Consider the following 25,954-nt stretch of genomic DNA (forward strand, 5'->3'; position numbering starts at 1 on the left):
CTGGCCATGACCTCATCCCCTCATCCCCTCATCCCCTCGCTCATGAGCTCATCTCACACAGAGCTGAGAACAGCCCGGGGTAAACGTTATGTCATACAAGCAACAAAAAAATACCCCGGCCACAGTGCAGGAGGATCATCTTTAAACACTGCCTGCATGTCATACCCTGGATACCCTCGAGGCCACACACACACACACTCACACACACACAAGGAGCCTGCTGTGTATTATTATAATCGTGTCCTTATTCCACACTCGTCAGACAGGCTTTACAGATTTGTTCCAATTGTCCTTTAGCTTTTTTACCAGAGCATTACACACTGATTTACTAGCTCTTCAGTCGCCTCAGACCAGTAATATCTGTCCATGGCCTCAGAATCCAGTTCATCAACGGGTTTAAAAGTTTAAAACAGAACTTAAAAATGTCAGAAAATAAATCAGTTGGTTTATGCTGAAATTGTAAATTAAATATGTAAACTGCAGCAGAAAATAGCTATATATATTATGTTGTTCAAACACCTTAAGATAGTTAGAGTAAAATACATAAATCACTAAATACAATACACAAGACTGTGTGGTACTGACACTGTACAGTTCTGACACCGATGTAGTATTCCTCTTCACATTGCAACAGCAGTCAGCACATCTATGTTTGAATGTAAAGGTTGTGTTTTGCACAGAATTTCAGAACATATTCTAAATATAAAACAGTATATAAATAATGTTTGCATTGGTGACAAAACTAAGGCATTATATTAAAAACACATAAATTTGTCTTGTTAAATCTAGCCATAGCTAATCATCCACACCACAGCAGATGGTAATTGTGGCACCTCAGGTGGTTGCTGTGGTGTTATTAGGTGGTTGCTTCAATGTTGGTGGGTGGTCAACCCCGCCCAGGTTGATAACTACAGACTGGTCTCACTACTACCTTTTCTCTCTAAAACACTAGAAAGAATGTTTTCATACATGTCTCTGGTTTCCCCTCCCAGTAAAAACCTTCTGTATTAGAACCAATCAGGTTTTAAATAAGGACACTCTACGGAGACGGCTCTGCTGTCTGTGACAGAAGAATTGAAAACTGCCAGAACTGCAGGACATTCCTCAGTGCTCATTCTGCTGGACCTCTCGGCCGCCTTCGACACAGTCAACCATGACTTCCTTCTATCTATACTCTCTAACATGGGAATCTCAGACAATGTGCTGTCATGGTTTAAATCATACCTCACTGGGCGCTCATTCAAGGTGTCATGGCAAGGACAGCTGTCCTCAGCCCACTCCTTATCCACTGGGGTCCCCCAGGGTTCGGTACTGGGATCCCTTCTCTTCTCCATATACACCACCTCTCTAGAAAAACGAGCACATGTCCCTCTACTGCTTCCTCGTATCAAATTCAAAGCTCTAACAATCACCTACAAGGTGATGACAGAACAGCTCCGTCCTACCTGCACTGATCACTCCTGAAGGCTTAACATCGACTCGCTTTGCCAAACATTCACACAAACCAATCCAGACTGTTTTCTACAGAGTTCCCCAATGGAGGAACCTTCCACTACCACTTCCTCACCATCTTTAATAAACTCCTGAAGACAGAGCTCTTCAAAGAGCACTTACTCTCCTAACACCTCTAACACACTAACTACTTCTAACCTCATTTCCTTCTTCCCCTCCTTCACTCCTCTATCCCTTCGACCTCCTTTAAGCCCTATCTAAAGATGTTTTTACTTTTAAACTTCTATTACTTTTTGTACTTCCCTATTGTAAGTCGCTTTGGACAAAAGCATCTGCCAAATGTAATGTAATGTAATGGTTGCTATGTTGTTAGTTGTTTGCTATGGTGTTGTTTACTTGGTGTTGCTATGGTATTCTAGGTGGGTGCTATGGTATAACTTATTGCTATCAATACTGGATACAATCAGACAGAGCAATCTGGAGTTTAGGCGATGTCAATAAAAATATATAAATATACACTTCAGTATAAGGCACAAATTCAGTATAATAACAAAGACAATATATAAAAAAACAGTATAATAATAAAAGACAGTATAATAAAAAAGACAATAAATATAGTTCATTGCTTTGCAGTGCATAACCCTAACAACATATACTGATACAAACATCAGCAGCTCTTTACAAATTGCTGACATTGCCGTTACTGAACAGTTAATTTAATATTGCACTGTAAAATGAGCAACAACTGCAACATAACCCATCAGTAGAAATAGAATTAAAGACATACAGACAGGCCTGATTTTATCTGTGTTCCTCTCCTGCCAAATTAAGCTCTTCTATTATGAGAAATGTAGTTGTTTTGAAGTTGAGCTCTGGTCACTGGGTTTAAAATAACTGGCTCGGTCTGAAGTGTTGTCTTCTGTCCTCTGCAGATGAAATCTCCAGGATGTGTGAGGTGGACGTGTCCCCTGAGCCCGGCAGCCCCACGCTGCTCAGCGAGTCTGCAGACACCTACTGCCAGACGGACCGCTGGCACCGGCTCCGCACCAGCGTCCGCAAGCTAGAGTTCTGGGAGGACTTCAACACTGAGCTTATCGGGAGTGGCTTCTTCTCCAAGGTCTACAAGGTACACTTACACACACTGAGCACTTTATTTTTTTTGTGAATATATTTTTATTGTTTTTTCCTTTTTTCTATAGAACAGGTACATATAGACACACAGCTACAACACTATAAACACCCCAACACATTTTGCACACACCCCTCCATCAAGAGTAAAAAAACCCAAATAAATAAAACATCCGTAGAATATATATAGCATACATCCACATACATCTGTCTACATACAAATTAACATCCAAGCACTCAAAGCACCAATACATAATACTAAATTAAAATATTTTTTTAACCTGTTTAGTCATTGTTTTATCAAAGACAGAAATGAGGGGTGCTGCCCGAATCATAAGATTTTCATGTGTTAGCTGGGTAGGGTTGCCAGACCAGGTTGAACACAAGATATCTACAAACACAAGGTTTATTAAAAGTAAAGTAAAATATTAATTTGGTCATTTTTCATTATTGACCACTGGCAAAGCCAGACGTTTTGTCCCAATATGGCAACCACAACAAAAATATCACATGATTGATACCCTAGCATAATTTGCAAAACTATTAAAGAAACCTGCCATTGCTTTGCTCCCTAATACAACCTTATCTTGGTCAAATCATTTTTTTTTTATCTTAAGCAAGCAAGTAGCACAGTCTGTTAGTTGAAATGGTTGAGTGAAAGTGTTTCGGTTTCAGCAGTTCAGATGTTCCAGGAGAAAGGTTAGTGTTGCTTCATGTTGTCATGCTTTATTCTCACGGGTAATTCATTGCCCTTTACCCTTTAAAAAGCACTGGCTTTGTATTATGGTGTGAACATAGCCAGAACGTCATTTCTTTGTTAATCCTGAAAACAGCACTTCAGAAAGACATGACGTGCTTCAGGCTTCTCTACATGTCTTCTCATGCAGGTAGTTCTGCATTTAACAAAGGCTTATATGAGATGATATCATCTGTTGGTCCACCCAAAGAGCTGAAAACATGAGCAAATTACACACAAACATAATAGAGGGGTATAGGTAATCATTTACTTTCTCATAGTTGGCAAGTGTTGCCTTTTTCATCATCTGTTGGCTTCTGGATGAGGACAGCGGCTGCAGATTCAATAAGGGTGTGTTTATTTTTTTAAGATATAAGCTTATATAATTGTTTTACGGCACTGCGCTACAAAAATTGGGTAATAAGCTCAGTCAAACAGTTTACACTAAAGTTTGTCTGTGAATCCAAAAGTGCCCAAACAAAACAAATGACCATATAAGGTGCACTTAAATTCTTAATTTTCCTAGAAACCGCCGGTGCTCCTTTTAATACAGTGTGCCTTATGTATGACTTTTACCATTCAGACAGTTTCAGTGCTAGCGCTTTCCAGTGTAAGTGTCTCCAGCCCTGAAGTCCTGGAGCCCTGGAGCTGGAGACACTAACACTAAAAAACGCTAGCACTTTCACTGTTCAGAGGTATTATTGCCCTGTAGCCTGCTGCTTACCATGGCTAGCACTACTGGAGCAGTATTACTATTCAATGTTCAAAGGTGAGTATATAGACCATAGTCTGTGTGTTCACCGTGTTAAAGTCAACTAACTAACTACTACTAATATCGTCCTGGGTTACCAGAACACTCAGGGTTCCTCAGTTTAGCGCTGTCTGGCAGCATTAGTTATTAACCACTAGTGCTAGCAGTTATCCGCTAATGTCTTAGTGCTGGAGAAATTCAGGATTTGTTTATTTAACTTAGCTTTACTTAACTTAGTTAGCTATGTCCCTACCACCACCCAGTAGCAAGCCATGCTGAATTAGAAGAAAACATGGCGACACCCCTGTTCCTTACTATTGTCGCCTAATAACACCCATGTCCCTTACTATTGTCGCCTTATAATCCTTATGTATAAAAAATAGGCCAGAAAATAGACGTTCATTGATAGTGTGCCTTATAATCAGGTGCGCCATATAGTGCGAAAAATACAGTACACATTTACTCACTAAATATCAGAACATTTCACGTTTAAATATCTTCTAGACATTTAAATCCTACATTCATCTGCTTCTATCAGTTTAAAGCTATAAAGGGCATAGCACAAATATTTGTTAATTTGCTGACAAAATAATTGTAAGATAATTATTGGTTGCAGCTCTGATAAGCATAACCTTTAGTGTGTGTTCAACTACACCCCATAGTTCAGTCATCAGAAGGACTTATAAGGATGTGTTTACTGCTCATTATGCACTTTGTAAGGAGTCAGATCAGGTCATAGTTGTAGCCATGAAGAGTTTCCTTCTATTGTAAAGCCACCAGAGGTGAGATGGAATGTAGATAAGAATTGGAAATGGCAAAAGGCAATGCAGGGCATTCAAAAGCTGCCGAATGCTTTCACTGTGACTGTTCTCACAACAGGAGCCAAGACATGACAACAATGGGCGACATTTTTTCTAGAGGACATTTCATCCTCTAGTGGCCGTACCCTCTGAGGAAACAAGAAACCATTAAGGTCAATTAGTTCAGGGAGGAGAGCTGTCATCTTTTTTCTTCGTCTTTCACAAAAAATACATTTATACTGAATAGCTGAGAACAACAACACCGGAAACAACATCTACAGCGAGAGGAAACCCTTTGGTTTTGTATTGTGCTAAAGGCCAGAAAACACAGACTTACTGTCATGGTCCTAATGGGTTGTGTCACATCCAGTCATGGATGTGATTACATTAGAGTGCTGCATGATGTGTGTCTGGATTTTTGTCTGATTTCCTAATTGAAGGTATCTGAACACAGAATAATGCTGTCATTTTCAGTGTTTGGAGCTGAAACAGCAAAACACGATTCTTCAGGGTTAAGACCCTAAAGCCCAAATGACAGTGGCCTTCAGATTTTCTCAATAACACTAGAGCATAGAGAGCTTCATAGAGTGAGAATGGTATTTGTCTGATTGCACTGTACCAACTGTACATTTTGGTGGAGGGGGGATTATGGTGTGAGGATGTTTTACAGGAGTTCCAGTGAAAGAAATTCTCAATGCTTTAGCATACCAGAGATTCATGTTTCATGGGAACAGTGTGAGAACGAATCCGTCCACTCATTCTGCTGTGGGATGCCCCTGCATTTAAAGGAAACTGGACCACAACCCATGGAATACCATGTAATAAACACATAATGTCCCTGGCTTAAGCTCTAAATCCTTTATTTCTAAGATACTTTGTTCACATTCATAGCAGTATGGTTCTAAACATGACAGAGAGGCTTATAGCCACTGAATCTTTCTTTCATGTGTTATATTAAACAAATACCAGGAGCGTTTAGAGACAAATGAAGTGTGAATGAAAGTAGTGGATAGCTCGGTAGGTAGCTTAGATTGTTAGATTGACAACAGTGGTAACTGACCATGCCGATACATGCACCAACATGACAGCACGAGCAGCCTCGAACACGCCACCGAAAGACAAACTAGGGGCGATGTGATTGACTTGTTGCCAGCCAGTGGGAACACAGAGTAAAGCGCTATAACTCCGCCCCTTTAGGCTAAAGTTATAAGAAGTGTTTTTGCCCAAACTGCCTTTTTAATGGGTTCAATACAGTGCAGCCAATCAGAATAGGTTTTAGATCTTAAATGCACAGTAACAATAATGGCCTGTTGACCTGTTATTATTAATGTAATATTGTTAAAGATGATGTTGTGGATGTTGACAGGTGATGCACAGCACCACTAAGAAGGTGTTGGTGGTGAAGATCTATAAGAATGACGTGGATCAGGACAGCATCGTGAGAGAGATCAGCCTCCTGCAGAAACTCTCCCACCCCAACGTAGTGAGGTGAGCCGCCTCCACACTCACACTTCATCATACCTCTTATTAAGATTTAAGAGTATAAATGTAAATGTGTAAATGTAACATTGGCAAAATGATCATTATATTACTGGTGTTATTCACAACAATATTCTAATATTCTTTGATAATTATGTATTCCCCTGTATTTTGGAAGGAAGAGTTTACATATAAATTGCATTATTAGTTTAACTTTGACAAACAGAAACAGAAGTGCAGATTTTTAACTTCACACTGAGACCACCTTTGATCTTGTAGTTAGATTATCTAGATTTATGTTTTTAAGTTGATGAAAAGTTCTGTAGTGAATGCGGTCTTGTTTTAAAGATGCAGAATATGCTGTTCTCATGTCCTGTTTTGTATGACTGTAAATAATAAAAGCCTCTTTAATCTCTTTACTTAAGGTATCTTGGGATTTGTGTGAAGGAGGATAAGCTGTACCCAATTCTTGAGGTGAGTTTTATTTGAGCCAATTAAAGACTTTCCTGTTATTACACACATTATAATATTCTGAGGTTTATTTGTTCAAAGTCTATCATTAATTATTTCATACTATTTATAACCAATGGCATAAATGTGGTTAATACTATTTAAATGTACTTCATTTCCAAACCTATAATTAAGAGCTGGGAGAAGTCTTATTAAGAGTTAAGAGTTGTGTAAAACTGCAGGACACTCAAATTTAAAGTAATTTTTACAACTGAATTTATCACAAAGCAGCTTTACAGAAGTGTGGTAGCAGGGCAGAAAACCGCACAAAACAAAACATATAGAACACAGAACCTCCAGTGAATGACACTAGCAGGAAAAACTCCCTCAAAGCTGGAGAAATAAGAAACTTTGGGAGAATCCAAGACTCCTATCCTCCCCCGATCAGACTACTAATAAATTAATAATAACATATCATTATACATCCATATAGATGTAATATTTTAAGTTGAAGAGCCACAAGAGCAGTGGAAGCTGTTAGAATAGTATAGTTGGTAGTGGAGAGTGAACCACCGGGCAAAGGCAGGTGGCATGAAGTGTACAGTGGCAGCTGATCTGTGGTGGGCTTGACTTCCAAAAACCTCGTTTTCAGACTGGACAGGTGGGCAGTGAACAACTCTGAGGGAGGCAGAGAGATGGAATTAGTTTTGACTGAGTTTATGAGAGTCAGAAGGTAACATAGACATGGAGGCACCCTGAAACACTGGCATCCACCCTCCACAAACCTGAATGATTACGTGCAGTGGGTTGTAGTGGACAACAGCAGCAGCATCTCAGTTTACCGCAATTCCCTATTTCCATGAACACCTATATCTGCAGCTGTAATTTAAGGGGAAACATTAATTATCAAAAGCTAAAGAAAACAAGTACGTTTTTAGTCTAGACTATTTTTGGGATGGTTATTTTTAATGGGTTTTAAAAGTAAAATGTTTATTTGGAACACTAGTTATTTGCAGTAATTGATTATTTTCTGGCTACTACATTTTGGAAATATTTCATACAGTAGATTGTCTCTCTGTGTACTGAAAGCCTGTAGTTTATCAGGAGTGTTTGCACCAGCCTCTCAGAGTTTATTTGAGCTGAGGTCAGCAGGAGTGTTTGTGTGTGTGTGTGTGTGTGTGTGTGGTTGTGAGTGTGATTCATAACTCCTGCTCTTCTCCCACTCTCAGTATGTGAGCGGAGGCTGTCTGGAGGAGCTGCTGGCCAGAGATGACATCACGCTGTGCTGGAGAGAGAAGGTAGAGCTGGCCTGTGACATCAGCAGAGGAATGACTTACCTTCACTACAAGAACATCTACCACAGAGATCTCAACTCCAAGGTGGGAACCCTGCAGCAGTGTAGGAAAATGAAATACGAGAGGTACAGCACTGATGAAGGCACATGTACAGGCCTGTTGTGGGACAGGATTATAATTGTGACTAGAAGTCCATGAACAAACGTCAGCTTGAATTAGCAAGTTAATAGCATTAAAAAGTTCGTACACTGATATAAAGCTGTAAAGATACAGGCTAACCTTCCGGGAAACTTTTCAAAATGTTGCAAAACATTCTTAGCACATTTGCTGTTTGCTGGGTCAGGGTCAGAAGGTCAGGCAGGGTCAAAACCATAATAAACTGATAATTTCACTCTAAGTTAATACACTCACAATAAGCTAGCACACTTATTTTGTTTTTTATTAATTTTATTTCTAATTTTTTCCCATTTTCTCGCCAATTTAAACGGCCAATTACCCAACCCACTCATTAGGACTCCTCCTATCACTGTTAATGCCCCAACACACCAGGAGGGTGAAGAATAACACATGCTTCCCCTGATACATGTGAAGTCAGCCACCGTTTCTTTTTGAGCTGCTGCTGATGCAGCATTGCCGAGCAGCATCACAGCGCGCTTGGAGGAAAGCACAGTGACTCGGTTCTGATACATCATCTCACAGGCACCCTGTGCTGCAGACATCACCCTAGGAGTGATGTGGGGAGAGAGCGCCATCTACCCACCCGGAGGGAGCAGGGCCAATTTTGCTCCCTCTGAGCGCTGGCAGCTTGATACTAGCACACTTATAATATAATATAAAACAATACAGTATGTTGCAGTTCAATTCAGTCAGATGAGATACACTCTGTTATTATCTATAATAATGATGTATTTCATTAAACAGTAAGTTATGGACTAAATTCTTTCAGATTTGGATTATGACTGGATTTATTCTACACCTTTTTTAGTTTGTTTGATTTATTAAAACTGAGTTTTCTGCTTGTGTTAATAAGCTATACAAAAAAATACATATCAAATTACAGCATTTCTCTTATCAGTAATAATGGCAACTTATAAAGGTTCATCACATCACCATCACTTTTCAGACTATGGAGAGATCTTTTATTTAATTACAAGATGAACATAATTGAAAAAAATATCAGGCTGGAGTGTGGATTGTTTTTTCCGTGTTTCTTCTTTTCCCCATCTGGACCCTGTTTGTGCCAACATGGTTTAAGTTTTTCCTACAGCTTGGAGCATAGCTCACATTCCTCTGATTGACAGGCAGTGAAGCAGTGATTTGTTTTTGTTGAGCCTGTTTTCATTTACTGTCAAAAACTGCACAGCATTTCTTCTCTTATTTACAGAGAACATTCTCTTCTTTCTGATTTCTGCTCCGTCAGGCAGGTTCAGCCAGTTACGCCAGGGGATTTTATTTATTCGTTTTTAACTTGTCCAGTTAAACTGTTGATTCTGTTGATGTTTGTCTCATTTAAATCACTTTGTACATTTCTTGATAGTTTTCTTGATCATTTAAAATACAATTTTTTCGATGCATTCCTCTTAGGGCTGAACAGAAATTAGATAATATAGATATTCGGGATTTCAGTAGCAATAAGCAGTAACTACATACAGGTCTTCTGACCTGCAGTCCAGTTAAAAAAATCTGTAAATAATTTAGCTTTGGAAAACAGTTGGGAAAACATTTAGCTGTTAGCCAACTCCGATGTTGCTCATTTATAATGGAGGCTTCATAATTAAAGTCATCAGTCCATGCTGTATTAATAATAAAAACGTCAGTTTATTAGTCTCTAATATATACTCAAAATCCTAGTTTAGTATTTTATTTTGACTGATTTATTTTAGTTGTACTTGTGTGACCTTTGTCACAATGAGTGATCATCTCTTATTAATTGTTTGTAATGTTTAGGTGAATAAAGCTACATCAAACTGTAATAAATGGTCTAGTGTTGTTAGATATATACAGTATCTGTTAGTAACTGATGTTTATTACAGGGAGCTTTCGTCAGTTTACTGCATTTAAGCTGAGCACAAAGAGCAGAACACTGTAGAGTGTCAGTGAGTGATAATGTACAGCACAGGCGGTGACTTTATACTGTTCTTATCCAGATTGGAAGTGCATCATATTGACAGAATAAAGAAGTCTGTAGTGATATAAATTTTGATAGTAATTTTTTAGTTGTGTAGATTTTGAATCAAACTAGTAGTATATAGAATATCAGTGTGTGTTATATCACAGACTGTGTTCTTACTGAAAGCAGTCTGGTTGGTAATGCTGCAGTGTTTGGGAGCAGGGAGTTATCATCACATCTCCTGCTGAATGCTGAGCTCTGAGTCCAGCTGCTCGAACGCTGAGATGTTGCCAGGCTGCAGCAGAAAACAGGCAGGAGCTTTTGTTTGAGGAGCAGAGAGACGGGAGGTCAGCCTTTATTATGCTAATTTCAAACGCACAACTGTACACAACATTTACTCTGCTATAAACTCACACACACACACACACACACACACACACACACATAGACACACTTACACACACGCACACACTAAAACACACACACTAAAACACACACATACAACAACATACACTCACAAACACATACACGCAGACACACGTATACTCACGCACACAAATAAACACACGCATACACACACACACACACACATCTATCACGCACAGTTCTCTATACATCTGTATACACATACACATACATTATTATCAGTACAAAGCTGCTCTGGGTTGTTTGGTTTATCAGGGGGGTGTCTGAGGAAAAAACTAAACAAACGGTTTTAACACGTCATCAGTTATAAAACTCACATCTGGAGAGCAGTAAAATCACAGCAGGACAAGTGTGTTTTTTGTAATAGGTACAAGTGTTTGCACCATGTGGTCACATGATCACATTCCAAGAAGTGGGGTCTAAGGCTACATTCACACAGCAGGTTAAAGTTGCCTGATCTTTACAGTGGTATGAAAAAGTTTGGGCACCCCTAATAATTTTCATGATTTTCCTTTATAAATCATTGGTTGTTCAGATCAGCAATTTCAGTTAAATATATCATATAGCAGAGGAACACAGTGATAGGATTTACAGAAAATGTGAAATAATTATTTGAACTAAATTAGGCAGGTGTATAAATGTGTGCACCCAAACAGAAAAAAAAAGTTTATCAATATTAAGTAGATCCTCCTTTTGCAGGAATGACAGTCTCTTCTTTACGAAACATCCCCAGTTCAGTCAGGTTTGATAGTTTCTGATCATGAACAGCCCGCTTTAAATCACACCACAGATTTTCAATAAAATTCAGGTCTGGGGAGCAAGATGATGATTCCAGAATGTTGTACTTGTTCCTCTGTATAAATGCTTTAGTAGATTTTGAGCAGATTTTAGTGTTTAGGGTCGTTGTCTTGTTGAAGTATCCAGCCCCGGTGCAACTTTAACTTTCTCACTGATTCTTGAACATTGTTCTCAAGAATCTGCTGATATTGACTGAAATCCATGTGACCCTCAACTTTAACCAGATTCTCAGTACCTGCACTGATCACACAGCCCCACAGCATGATGAACCACCACCAAATTTTACTGTGGGGAGCAGTAAAGTGTTTGTCATGAAATGCTGTGTTCTTTTTCCGCCATGCACACCACCCTCCAAATAACTCAATTTTAATTTCATCAGCCCACAGCACCTTATTCCAAAATGAAGCTGGCTTGTTCAAATGTGCTTTAGCATACCTTAAGTGACTCTGTTTGTGGCGTGTGCTCAAAAAAGGCTTCTTCTGCATTACTCTCCCATACGGCCTCTCCTTGTGTAAAGTGCGCTGAATAGCTGAACGATGCACAGTGACGCCATCTGCAGCAAGATGATAAGGATATAGGTCTTTGGAGCTGCTCTGTGGACTGACTATGACTGTTCTCACCATCCTTCTCCTCTGATTATCTGAGATTTTTCTTGTTCTGCCACTTCAGGCCTTAATTAGAACTGTGCCTGTGGTCTTTTATTTCCTCACTATGTTCCTCACAGTGGAAACTGACAGGTTAAATCTCTGAGAGAGCTTTTTGTATTCTTCCCCTAAACCATGATGTTAAACAATCTTTGTTTGCAGGTCATTTGAGAGTTGTGTTTTGAGGCTCCCATGTTTCCACTCTTCAGAGAAAATGCAAACATGCAATTGGTGCCTTAACCCTTTCTCATAACTGGATTCACCTCTGTGTGTACGTCAAGAGTCAGTGAGCTTACTATACAAATTTTTTGTTCCAATAAGTAGTGTTAAAGGTATTCAAATCAATAAAAAGACAAGGGTGTCCAAATTACTTTCAAGAATTATTGCACACTTTCTGTAAATTCTATAAACATAATTTCACTTCCCAAATATTGCTGATCTGAACAAAGTTTATGCAAATGATCAGGGGTGCAACATTTTTTATTAGCACTGCAAATCATGTGTGAAACAGGTGTTACGTTTGTGTGGCAGTGTCAACATCAAAAATGTGTAAAATCTGACATTTTTAATTATTATTTTTGGACACTTGAATATTTGGACAACACATATTTGTATCAGATCTGTGACAGTGTAAACAAACAGATCAGAATTAATGCAACTTTGAGGAGGAAAAAAGGCTGAGAGATGAACAGAAAATGAACGAGTAGTATTTTATTGGCAATACTTCTTTAGAGGCACTAAACAATCTGTGTATCTGTGTCAGCAATGGATGCCCCTGAAGTAGCTGATTGCAGCACAAACACACACCTTCCTATGCACTTAAGGCCACTCAGCTAAAGCTACACTGCACTGCACTTACACACACACACACACACACACACACACACACACTGCATGGCTTGTCAGCTCTGAGCTTTTCGAGGAGAATGGCTCAATTAGTGCTCGACTCTGTGCTGCTGTGTTCTGTAAGCTGGCAGAAGAAACCAGAGCATCCGAGCCTCCACTACCAGACTCTACAACAGCTTCATCCACCAGGCAGTCAGACTCCTCAACACACAGCAACTGACCTTAACCCACCCCCTTCTCACCACACACAGCTAGCACACAAACACACATACACACTACCAGTCTGTTCCTATTTTCTGCTATAACACTGTATATTCTCTATATAATCTCGCTGTATATGCTCATGTATGTTATAAGCTACATGTTTGTACTCTATGTCGTCTACACTGTACTATTTGTTTGTAGCAAGGTGTGCTCATGCTCAGATAGAATGACAATAAAAGCTTCTGGACTGGACTAGACCAGTTCACTGCTGCTGCTGGTGGTGCTGCTGGTGCTGGGTGAAGGCTCACTGGGCCGGGTTCAGGTTTCGCGGTGCTGGTGGCGGGTCAGTACAGTGATATGTCAGTGGGTACTGTATATTTAAATGCAGAGGATGGATCATGTTTCTGGCTCAGTCCACCGGGACGACTCTCATGTTGCCAAGCCTTTCAGTTTTCTCTCAGATCAGAAGCGGCTGTATATTATAAAAAATCAGGGTCTTTGTCAGGTAATGATTATAAAATTAACTTTTGTATTTTTTTGTTTCTACTGAATGTATGAAACTTTTATTTATACTAAATAAAACTTTCATATTTATTTTGTTGCATTTATATATTCTTCAAATTAGTTTGAAAAAAGATCTATGTTTTGTCATATTACCAAGAGTATTGTTATTGCAAAAATATATATATATATATTGTGATATTATTTTAGGCGCATATCACCCACCCAAGTGTGTGTGTTTAATATTTATTTTTATTTATTCAACCAGTAAGAATCTTACTTAGATTTAAAATCACTTTTACAGTTTCCACAATACAGACATTACACACATAACACATCACAAACATAAAATACAGATTCAGTGATCAATTTCAATGCATTACTTAAAACATTGGCCATTTTACCCACATCCAGTACATAAAGAATGTTTCTAAATCTATTCAGTTTTAGTTTTTTTCAAATTTGTAACACAGTACAACTGACACACAACACTCTAAACACATTTTCTGCTTTACACACGTTCCACTGAACACGATTCTCTGCATAAAACAGCAATCTGACATAAAGTTAAATGTTCCAACATCAAAACAATGACATTCAAAAATTGAACATCATGGGCTAATTGGCCAATAAATGCGCCACATGGCCACACAGCTTAATGCTTAATTGTTACAACTTCTATTAGGAATAAAGCACTGTAAAAAGACCATGTGAGCAACTTTTTACAATAATAGTGAACAATGCTGTAGAGAGAAACAGTGAGAGGGGGAGTGGTAGGGTTAGAGCTGGTACAGGAGATCATGGCCAAAGAAGAACAACTTTCCAATGAATCAGAGTGTGATATCCGTGATATAAAAAATACAAAAAAGACAGAACAACCATATCTTTAGGTTTTCTTTAATTAACCAAGTGCTTGAACTCACAACAACACTGTTCTCTGGGCAGCTACCAGCTTCCACTGGCTTTTCTTCTCCTAAGAAACTCACAGTAGCTCTACTCTAGTGCCTCCTACTGGTTCTCAAATACATAACCATTTACACATTCACATTACTACACAGCTGATTGTGCCATTAACCATGAGCTGACAATGTGAGAGGCTGAACAGAGAGTGATGCCCAACTTCAGCTGTTTTGCTGTTGTATCTGTCATCCGACTCTCATTTACACTGGTAATACACTGCCTGGCCAAAAAAAAACCTCTCCACCTGGATTTAAGTAAGTAAATGATGTGGGGTTGGTTGATGCTGCTGCAGTTGGTCTGCAGGTTTAGGTTCAGCAACAGTATGTGCTGAAAGAATGAGGTCAGCTGACTACCTGAATATACTGAATATAGACCAGGTTATTCCATCAATAGATTTATTCTTCCCTGTAGACACGGAAATATTCCAAGATGACAATGTCAGGATTCATGGGGCTGGAATTGCACTGAAAAAAAATGATGTGTGAAATTTACTTTAAAAAAGTTTTGTGACTTTTAGCATTTGCTTTTTTTAAGTAAATTAAATTTTAGATAAATTTAAGTAACTTCAACTCGGTTTCAAGACTTAAATGTTACATACTTCAGTCATTTTCTTTTAGTAAACTTTACTTCATTTATTTTTGCTGAATCAACCATTTCTTTTAGTAACCTTTACTTCATTTCTGCATACAATATTACCTGATTACAATTTCTCAATTTATATAATATTACTCAAACAATTTATGACACATAATATATTATAATTCCTGAAATTTTAATATTTTTTGTGAAAACATATTACACTGTCTCAACACATGGATGGCATGTAATACTTTCTTTTTAGTATACTATAAAGAATCTATTACATGTTATCCATGTGTTGAGACAGTGAGAGTTGGTCTGTTTACAAAATATTTGAGATTATGTAAATATTTGAATGTGTTTTAACTAATATTCAATTAAATAATAATATTGTATAAATCAAGTAATTGTAATTAGGTAGTAAGGTTACTAAAATAAAGTATTGATTTAGCAAAAATAAATGAAGTAAAATTTACTAAAAGAAAGGATTGACTGAAGTGTGTGAAAGAGAGGTTCAGGAAGCATGAGATCATCATTTTCACACATGGATTGAGAGAGTTCACCACACAGTCCAGATCTTAACCTCATTGAGAATCTTTGGCATGTGCTGGAGAAGACTTTGTGCAGTGGTCAGACTCTACCATCAGCAATTCTGCAAGATCTTGGTGAAAAATGAATGCAACACTGGATTGAAGCTTTTTGAAACAATGCCACAGTGAATGTATGTCGCAGTTAAAGGGCGGTCTGGATGTTTTTTTCTCGCAGTGTATAACAATTTATAATATATTCTTTTATTTAATTTTTTGTCCCAAACAGTCTTATATTATTGATCATGTATTATTGTTTTTAGCAGGTTGAAAATGTAATGTCACAACAGGAAGATTTTACACTTAAATGGACTGTCTGATTAATGTGCTGGTGAAAACATGACCCCAGGTCAGCTGTGAATAATTTACTGGCTGGAGGAAGGTAGATGATCACAGGGGGCTCTGCTGTGGGTGGGATGGTGAAAGAGCCGGCTGTGTGGTTTCTGCATATTTAACTACACATGTGAAATCCATCACTGCCCCCTAGTGTTGATCAGACAAAAACACAAGCAAGTGAACGTACGCCTTTATATCATGCATTATATTTTTGGAAGGAAAAAAATATATTTGGAAGCTTGAGATTCTCTGTGGATATAGAAATCTTACATGTATATGTTGACTTTTGATTAAAGAAAGGGTCTAAAACTGCACAAAGCAACAAATATACAAATGTTTGTTGTAAGTTGTTGTAAGAATATAGTAAGAATAAACATCTAAATATACTTATTTACATGGAACAATTTCATATTAAATATACATAAGCTAGTAAATTAGTAAATAATTAAATAAGTAATAAATAAATTATTCCAATAAATAATAGAAAAATGTAGTAGCTAAAAAAAGTGTTTTTTGTTGCCAAAAAGCAAAGCGATGCCATAGAGGGTTAAAGGTGTTTCTTACTTATTAGATAAATGTTGTTATCTCTAGCTGTGTTTGGCTTTAGATTTAGTGTTTTTGTTAATGTTTTTATTTGTTTTTATGTTTCATATTAACTAGGTATGTGTAATGAATTTTAATTTTACAGTGCTTTTTTTTTTAAATGTGCTGTAGAAATGAAGATGGCTTGACTGTGAGAGACAGTCTGGGGCTTCTTCTGCCCTGCTGTCTCTGATGTGTGTGTTCTTCTCTGTGATCTTGTGTGTGTAGAACTGTCTGATCCGTGTGACGCCGCGGGGGAGGGAGGCGGTGGTGACGGACTTCGGTCTGGCCAGAGAAGTGGGGGAGCTGCCTGCAAACAATCCGGACAGGAAGATGTCTCTTGTGGGCTCAGCCTTTTGGATGGCTCCTGAAATGTTGAGAGGGGAGCCGTATGACCGCAAGGTACTTACAGCACATTGTTTCTGAACGGAATTAATCTGATCCAGATATGTACATCATTTCCACCTAAATACAGTTTTTCTACCTTGTTTACACACAAAATATAAAACTATGCACACAAATCCAAAAACATGAAGCTTGTGTGAACATTGTGACTCTAAACTGCTAAACTCTGAGCACAATTCCACATGTTCTCACTCAAATATCATTCTAAATCACAGCTTTACAAATCACTAAACACAAATTACATCATTTAGTACACCTTGCTCACCTAAGAATCACTGATTCAATACTTCAAATACAAAACTCTAATTACCAAGTATTCTTACACAAGCTGCACCTATGTAAACTTAATTAGAAGAACGGTTCAGTCATTTGTCAGAGTATAAAAGAGGCCTCAAGTGACTGACACAGGTTTTAGGCGAGATGATGGAGCAACAGGAGCACAGAGGAAGAGTGAAAGGGCAAGGTGGAGGAAGGCAAAGACGAGGCAATTTTTCAAGGAGGAACATCATTGGCAACCGTGCCATTGTCGAAACATCACCGTGTGCACAACTTGGTCCTTATTACACTCCTCGTTTGGTATCATTTCTTAATGATCCTACAGGAAGAAGAACCAGAGCAGCCCTCCTATGTTGTCATCCGGGATAATGTCAGTTTTCACCGGCAGCTCTGATCAATAACTGGTACACTAACAATCCACAGTTTGTTGGGGGGTGGTCCTACACTGCACCAAAAATATATAAAGAACAGAAAGTCACCATATTTCCATGGACACTATGGATTTGAATTTGTACAGTGGCCTCTTGAAGTCAAAAACATAACCAAATACTTCTGATAATAGTGCTCTGAACTGATCTTGTCAGTGTTTATTTGATGCTCTGCAGGAGATAAGCACATAAATAGCTGTGTGTGTTGTTTTGGTGGAAGGAATCAGTTTTGCTAGAGATTTATGGAGTTTCAACAAAGCAGTTCATCATTTTCAGTTTTTCTGTTTAGAGTTTTGAGAAACTGAGTCAAGTGTCTAGAAATGCGTTTAGACATTTGGGAAAAACTGTAACAATAATAACAGTAATAAAATGTACCGCACCAAAGACGTTATTTGCGTGAGTAAATGTGAAGATAAGAGTTGAGTGTGCTATTTACTCTATAGGGCAGTTCAGTTCACCAGACAGGGATTAAGACTAGTTTTGGACTAGTCTTAATACTGACTAGTTTTGACACTGTAATGAACATTTAATCTAAGATTAAGGATTAAGCCCAGTTCTAAATCATACAGCATTCTGAATGAAGAGTTTTCACAGAAAAAAAATTATCTACAGTTAGGAATAAACCTTGTCTTTGTTCGTCGAGTGCAGTGATTTCTGGCCCTAGTCTTAGAGAACCATATTCTACATATTTTAGTGTTTTCCTGCTCTAACACACCACCTTTAGGACCATTAGGAAGTGCACATTAAAGAGCACCATGTTTGTGTATCATAATTTGTTGTAGGTAGTGATTGAGGAAGCATGAGATGGATCTGTTATTCTGTTATTCTTTATGTGATATGTTTTAAATTATATTAAAAGTATTTTAGCACTGTAATACTTCCTGGAAACTCGTCTCTGGGTTATCTGATCAGTTTTCAGGAATAAGGTCTCTGTTTCCTCTCTGTACTGATGGCTGATTTTGAGCCTCTGCGTTTGCTTCCTCTGAATCCCGCAGGTGGATGTTTTCTCATTTGGAATAATGCTGTGTGAGATACTGGCGAGAATTCCTGCTGACCCAGAGGTGCTGCCTCGAACACGGGTAAATACATCTCACAGAGTAACACAGACACATGCACAATAGGGAGAACAAATTACTCTCTCAGTTCCTGCTGGCCTGGCATTTGTATATTTTTGGACAATGATTTATTGGAGCTGAGGACTAAAGGAACAAGCTAAAGTATCGCATATCATCAACAGGCCACAGAATCCTTTAGTTTTAAAATGTTCTTGTGACGCTGAAAATATCAATGTGGGTTTTTAATGGAACAAGTGAATTTCACTAATATTAATGTTAAAGGGAAGGAATTCTTGGATATGTTTAAATAGCTTGATATTTTTACGAAAATAACTAGATTAATTGAAATACACTATCCCAAAAAATATGTGCTTGTCTGGCTTTGCACACATATGAACTTAAGTGACATTCTGTTCTTAATTCATAGGGTTTAATAGGATATCAAATCTGGAGTTATGATTAGCAGTGATTATTGAGCAGAAATTATGTTTTTTATTACACACCTGTGCTGGGTTGTCACTATACACGCTGAAATACCTTCTCAGGGCATTGAGGAATTTATATATATATACCTCAATGCCCTGAGAAGCTAACCCTAACAATGCAAACCCTACGCAAAAATACGAATATAACATAATTGGTACTTTTGGCAATGTGCCAAGTCCTGCTGGAAAATGAAATCCACATCTCCATAAAAGTTGTCAGTAGAGGGAGAGAGGGAGGCGAGTGCTTTAAGGTTTTCTGGGAAAACACTGCACTGCCTTTAGACTTAATAATATAACACAGTGGATCAACACCAGCAGATGGCATGTCTTTACAAACCATCACTGATTGGTGGAAACTTCACACTAGACCTCAAGCAGTTTGGACTGTGTGTCTCTCCACTCTTGATTTACAAATTAAATGGTTTGGAGTGACATGTCATCTGCTGGTGTTGATCCACTGTGTTATATATATGTGGAGTTATTGATCCACGCCCTTACTCCTCCCACTCTCTTCCCTATATAAACCGTCACTTCTTCTCTACTTACGTGTAAAACAACCTCGCAGTCACCTTTGTCGTAATCTACCAATCAGCACCACCATTGTTGCCAACCTCGCATGTGGTGTTGACTCCCGCTCCTTACCTAGTCCGCTATCGTCTACCTGTCTATCTCCTACGACCGGCTGTTCTTGTTCATCTCAGCTCCTGAGTTCACCCTGCTCTCTTCTTCTTCTCTGTCCAGTCAAGAGCGTGGATCAGCACTAGCAAAGTGGAGTTATGTATATAACTTAGTTTTGGGAGTTTGATCCACGCCCTCACTCCTCCCACTATCCTCCCTATATAAACCGTCACTTCCTCTCTACCTGGGTGTTGAACAACCTCACACCCACCTCCTCCCCATATTCCTCCTTCATTTATTTCTCCTTTTCTCTTCATGTCTCTCTTTATGTGGGGGGGGCTTCAGCTTCACGTTTTTCCAGTGAAGCTGCCCCGAACTTCAGCCCAATCCTCTGAATTCCTCCCCCTCTCTTCTTCTTCTTCTCTGTCCAGTCAAGGGAGTGGGTCAATACTAGCAAAATATATACTGACTTGTTGAGCTAAGATGTTGATGATGTGCTTTCTGAGGTATGATGTGTTATTGTGTGTAACTCTGTGTGTGTAAAGAGAGTAAACAGATGAGTAATGAGAGTGTCCTGCTGCTCGTCCTGCAGGACTATGGGCTGGATGTTCAGGCGTTCAGTGAGCTGGTGCAGGGCTGTCCACAGCGGGTGCTCCAGCTGTCTGCAAGCTGCTGCCTGGTAAGTGGTAGAAACAGCGGGGGTGCGTTAATATTAAAAACTGTACTGTAGGAAAAAGTAGATTTTATAGAATTTTGCATAAAATAGAGCACTCTATATTTAAGCCAATCTAACTTGTTATTTTAGACTTTTAGAAGGTGCTGTAAAAAAGTATTTGCTCTTTACAGATTTAGTTTGTTTTTGTTTTTTGCTATGCTTCCATTTTTCAGAATATCAAAAATTATTTTAAAATCAGACAAAGGTAACTTAAGTAAATATAATATCAGTTTTTAAATGATAGTTTCATTTATTAAAGGAAAGGTGTGAAAAAATAATTGCCCCCCTGAATTAACTGCGATTTACCACATTTTTGGAAAATAGTTTAATTTTAAACCAGGCCCGTAGATTACTTCCAGACCTGTAGAATCAATAAATCACTTAAATAGAACCTGACTGGCAACGTGAAGAAGCTAAAATATCTCAAAAAGCAACACATTATGCTGTGATCTAAAGAAATTCAAAAACAGATGAGAAAGTCATTTACTATTCATCTAGCAGTCTTTAAAAATGCCATTTGTAATGATTAGTACTCTAGTGAACCACAGTGAGAGCTATATTTACAAGTGGTCAACCTTATTAGGAGTGACTGGTCTACCAAAAGTACTCCAAAAGGGCATGGACAACTTATAAGGAGGTCACATAGGCCCATCTCACATTGTTCAAAAACATCTTAATGATCCCCAGGTCTTTCTGGAAAATATTTTCTGCACAGAAAATCCTGATGGAGTATGTGTATCAGTTAGGGGTGTCACGATTTCGATATTTTATCAATATTGATGGAAATTATGGCATGGTCTCGAGCCTCGAAGTCAAAAAGAGGATCGACGATCCCTCCCGCTAAGTTATGCACGCAATTGGCGCAGCACACTGTAGCCCAGGGTTTTTCAACAGAGAGAGCGCGGCTGCATGAGTTCAGCCCCGCCCTCTGACAAAAAGTTCAGCTGAGTGTGAGAGAAACACACACACACACACACACACACACACACACACACACACGAGCCTTTCACACACAGAACAGCTGCCTTTCAATCGTGGAGGAGAAGCTGAAAACGGATTTATATAACTATAGATCACAGTGAGGGTGATTAAAAATCTTAAACTTATGATTGACTACACCTGTTACTTCATTTGAATTAAAAAAACCTCACGGATACGCCCACACGGCAAGCTGAGTCATCAGGTGTTCTGTCGAGTTGTGCTACCCTGTCAAACCGTGCTACTCTTCTGTGTATATTTAAAGGTAAAAAGGCAAAAGAAGCACAATATTAGAGCATGTTTCCAGTAAGAAGTTCATGTACTATATTTGTAAAGCCTAAATCACAGTTTCAGGGTAAAGTTATGGTAGCAAGAGTTTATTATGCTCTGTTTTTTTATCATACTCTGTTTTTTTATATACTCTGTTATTTTATTATATATATATATAATAAATAAATATATATAATAAATATATATATAATAAAATAAATAAAGAAAATCGTAAAAAGTAAAAGTAAAAAAAAAAGAAAATCGAGAATTGAATCGAATCGTGACCCTAAAATCGGAAACAAAATCGAATCGAGGATTTAGAGAATCGTGACACCCCTACTATCAGTGTATGACCTTAAGCTCAGGCGTACTTGGGTTCTGAAGCAAACCAACAAGTCTACTTTAGAATGATTTGCAGTGGTCTAGTCAAAGTTGGGACCTAAATCAGATCGAGATGCTGTGGCATGACACAGGCCGTTTAAGCGGGAAAACCCTCCAATGTGGCTGAATTAAAACAGCATGAAACCTGTAAAAATAACAAACTAATAAAAGAAAAGGTTTTTGCATTTTTACACGTCATATTTTTTATCATTTTAATCACTGGTGAAAAGTGGTGAAATCATAGTCCTGTATCTGTAGCTTTTAGAAAAGTTCAAATGTTTATCATTCATTCAAAACCCACCCCTTTCCATTGCTTTCAGATGGAGGCATATCGACGGCCATCATTCTCAGAGCTGCTGGACGAGCTGGAGGACATCGCGGAGAGCCTGGAGCCCCCAGATCCTCTTCTGACCACAGGGTGAGGGCGGCATTCACAGGCCCTTAACCCGCATCTCCAGCCTGAAGGACTTGATGGAGCTGCCTGCCTGTATGTGCCTGCAGTGGTGGACCATTACAAGTGTGTTATGGTCAGAGGAACATCTACTTAAAACCTCCAGCTCTGGAGAACCTGACCTGTGAAAGTCTTAAATCTGAAGCTCTAAACGCCATGCCTGCTGTGAGTGTGTGTCCCAGGCCTCGGCTCGGCTTTTGTATTTTCTTAACTTTATGAAACCTTTCTCTTGGGGGGACCACCCTGTTATAGTGCTGGTGGACTTTATTTGAAGACCAAATTCAGACAGGACCAAACCCTGATTCCGCATGTTTGTGGAATTTGGGATAATCTAGGTTTACCCCAGTGTAACTTTACATCCACTGGAATTAGGCTTAATCCTTGCAGAAGTTGCACAGTAACATGGAGCAAATTACCCTGACACATTCTTTCACTGCAGTGCTTAATATAGGCGCACAGTGCATCCCTAATGTGGAGAATATTGGGTATATAAAGTTGTACAGGACAGATGACCTGTAAGAGAGAGAGAAGTGTGTGTGTGTGAATGAGTGGGTTATTTTTCTACTTTTTCTACTGCATTAAATTCCACTTTGAAAGCATCTTCTTAAGAACAGATACTCTTCGTCAGTGCTTGGCCTGTTTGTTGTGGATTTTCCTCCAATCAGCAGGTATAACAGGTTTAGTTTTCTGTGAAGACGGCTGTAATACAGGCACTGAAGGAGTTTATACACAAGCTACAGCGCTACATATTCAGTGTAACTGTAGCTGAATCAATCTTCAGTATGTTCCATTAAAGATCTCAAATCATCCCACAGCCTCCTGTAACTTCCTCTCTGCACATGGAGGAAGCAGTTAGTCTGGGACTGGAATCATCATTCTTTCAGGATTTGCAGATCTTGAAATGTAAGATATTGATACGTGACTATTCCTTTACTTTTGTTAGTCCTTCTGTTGTGTTTCTGTATATAGATTTGTATTAGTCTGTCTCAGCATGTCTTTGTTTAGTTTAGCACTTTAAAACTAGAATCTATTTTGTTTACTGTATCAAATCAAGCTGTTTATATTCATAATTCTAATTGTTTATATGGTGTTGGGTAAAATATTTTGAAGAAGACCTTGTTTGAAATAGTTCAATAGATTGGGAAATAAAGATCTTTAATGAAGTTCTGGGAAGCATTATTTAAACACACACACACACTCTTGATTTTAAAGAAAAAAAATAACTATATATATTTACAACCATAATTATTCTGAAAACTAATGCAAATGTATAATTTTACCAAGTTTGGCCCCAACTTCCTGCCATAAATAATTCTTTTTACAGAGCATGGCGACATATTTTGTTTAAAAGGTATTTTTTGTGTGTTAAATTATATACAGTATATAATTATTTTACCATTCTTAATTTACAGTGTTAACATGAATGTGGAATACAGTAATACCTTTTAAAGTATTCTAATATTTACTGTGATAAAAATACAATACAGTAGTTATTACAGCATGTTATAGGTAATGTGATTGAGTGTTTTGTATACAGTCATATGAAAAAGTTTGGGCACCCCTATTAATCTTAATTATTTTTAGTTCTAAATATTTGGGTGTTTGCAACAGCCATTTCAGTTTGATATATTTAATAACTGATGGACACAGTAATATTTCAGGATTGAAATGAGGTTTATTGTACTAACAGAAAATGTGCAATATGCATTAAACCAAAATTTGACCGGTGCAAAAGTATGGGCACCCTTATCATTTTATTGATTTGAATACTCCTAACTACTTTTTACTGACTTTTACTGACACAAAAAAGGTTTGGTAACCTCATTGAGCTTTGAACTTCATAGCCAGGTGTATCCAATCATGAGAAAAGGTATTTAAGGTGGCCAATTGCAAGTTGTTCTCCTATTTGAATCTCCTCTGAAGAGTGGCATCATGGGCTCATCAAAACAACTCTCAAATGATCTAAAAACAAAGATTGTTCAACATAGTTGTTCAGGGGAAGAGAAGCTGTATGGGAGAGTGATGCGAAAGAAGCCATTTCTGCAAGCACGCCACAAACAGAGTCGCCTGAGGTGTGCTTTTGCATAATGAGAATATATATTTTGCATAATAAGAAATGGTTTCTTTCGCATCACTCCTCCATACAGCTTCTCTTTGTGCAAAATGCGCTGTATTGTTGACCGATGCACAGTGACACCATCTGCAGCAAGATGATGCTGCAGCTCTTTGGATGTGGTCTGTGGATTGTCCTTGACTGTTCTCACCATTCTTCTTCTCTGCCTTTCAACTTGCAATTGGCCACCTTAAATACCTTTTCTCGTGATTGGATACACCTGGCTATGAAGTTCAAAACTCAATGAGGTTAACAAACCAATTTTGTGCTTCAGTAAGTCAGTAAAAAGTAGTTAGTAGATTTCAAATCAATAAAATGATAAGGGTGCCCATATTTTTGCACTGGTCAAATTTTGGTTTAATGCATATTGCACATTTTCTGTTAGTACAATAAACCTCATTTCAATCCTGAAATATTACTGTGTCCATCAGTTATTAGATATATCAAACTGAAATGGCTGTTGCAAACACCCAAATATTTAGAACTAAAAATGATTAAGATTAATAGGGGTGCCCAAACCTTTTCAAGTGACTGTAAATACTGCAAACAGCACTACACTTATCTAAACTAGATAATATCTGGCAGCAGGTTACTGTATAATTCACAGATAGTTTTTACAGTGCAGCGCAGGTCACATGACCTGGAACCTTCCATCAGGCCTCACTGAAACTCTGACAATTGAAGTAGCCTTGCCATGAGCACACTGGCCAGTGTTCAACCTCACTTATACAGGTGTGGGCATGCCCAACCCGTCCCCTGGGGTAACACTTGTTGCGCATATGATCAATTTACATACTGCTATCCCGTGACCTTTTGCACTACAGTGTAAATAAATGCATAGCATTAACCTTCTGTCCAAATACTAAGCAAATACTTTTTTCACAGCACTGTAAAGACCTTTTCTGGTCTCAGTGTTTAACAAAGGTGCCATGATTGGATGTCTGATGAAGCCTTGAATAGAAACAACAAAATGCCAGAATATGATATTGCTTATTAGTTAATTGCAGACTGGGATCAGGAGTCACAAAAAATGTGATTAAAGGAAATGTTGACATTGATTATTTTGAACAATATTTTAAAATTAGAGAAACAATAGGACTGGAGGTTGTGGCCTG

General features: G+C 38.3%; 1 protein-coding gene across 3 annotated transcripts in view; it reads left to right on the forward strand.

The window, feature by feature from the left end:
- The window catches only part of zgc:113162 (PKc_LIMK_like_unk domain-containing protein), a 38,869-nt gene extending 14,980 nt beyond the window's left edge, over nt 1-23,889 (forward strand). For 2 of the 3 annotated variants that reach the window (XM_015601474.3, XM_007233897.4), the window contains exons 3-10: nt 2,385-2,578; nt 6,234-6,355; nt 6,772-6,820; nt 8,026-8,175; nt 16,893-17,066; nt 18,769-18,852; nt 20,524-20,610; nt 22,596-23,889. In XM_015601474.3, coding sequence (XP_015456960.2) covers nt 2,385-2,578; nt 6,234-6,355; nt 6,772-6,820; nt 8,026-8,175; nt 16,893-17,066; nt 18,769-18,852; nt 20,524-20,610; nt 22,596-22,697 — 962 coding nt within the window. In that variant the 3' untranslated portion in view covers nt 22,698-23,889. Of the gene's footprint in view, nt 1-2,384; nt 2,579-4,691; nt 5,686-6,233; nt 6,356-6,771; nt 6,821-8,025; nt 8,176-16,892; nt 17,067-18,768; nt 18,853-20,523; nt 20,611-22,595 lie in introns of those variants that run through there. The other variant, XM_007233898.4, reaches the window with a different exon arrangement.
- The last annotated feature ends 2,065 nt before the right edge of the window (nt 23,890-25,954 follow it).

The sequence above is a fragment of the Astyanax mexicanus genome, chromosome 17 (genome assembly GCF_023375975.1).
Source record: "Astyanax mexicanus isolate ESR-SI-001 chromosome 17, AstMex3_surface, whole genome shotgun sequence".
In the NCBI taxonomy this organism is placed as follows: Eukaryota; Metazoa; Chordata; class Actinopteri; order Characiformes; family Acestrorhamphidae; genus Astyanax; species Astyanax mexicanus.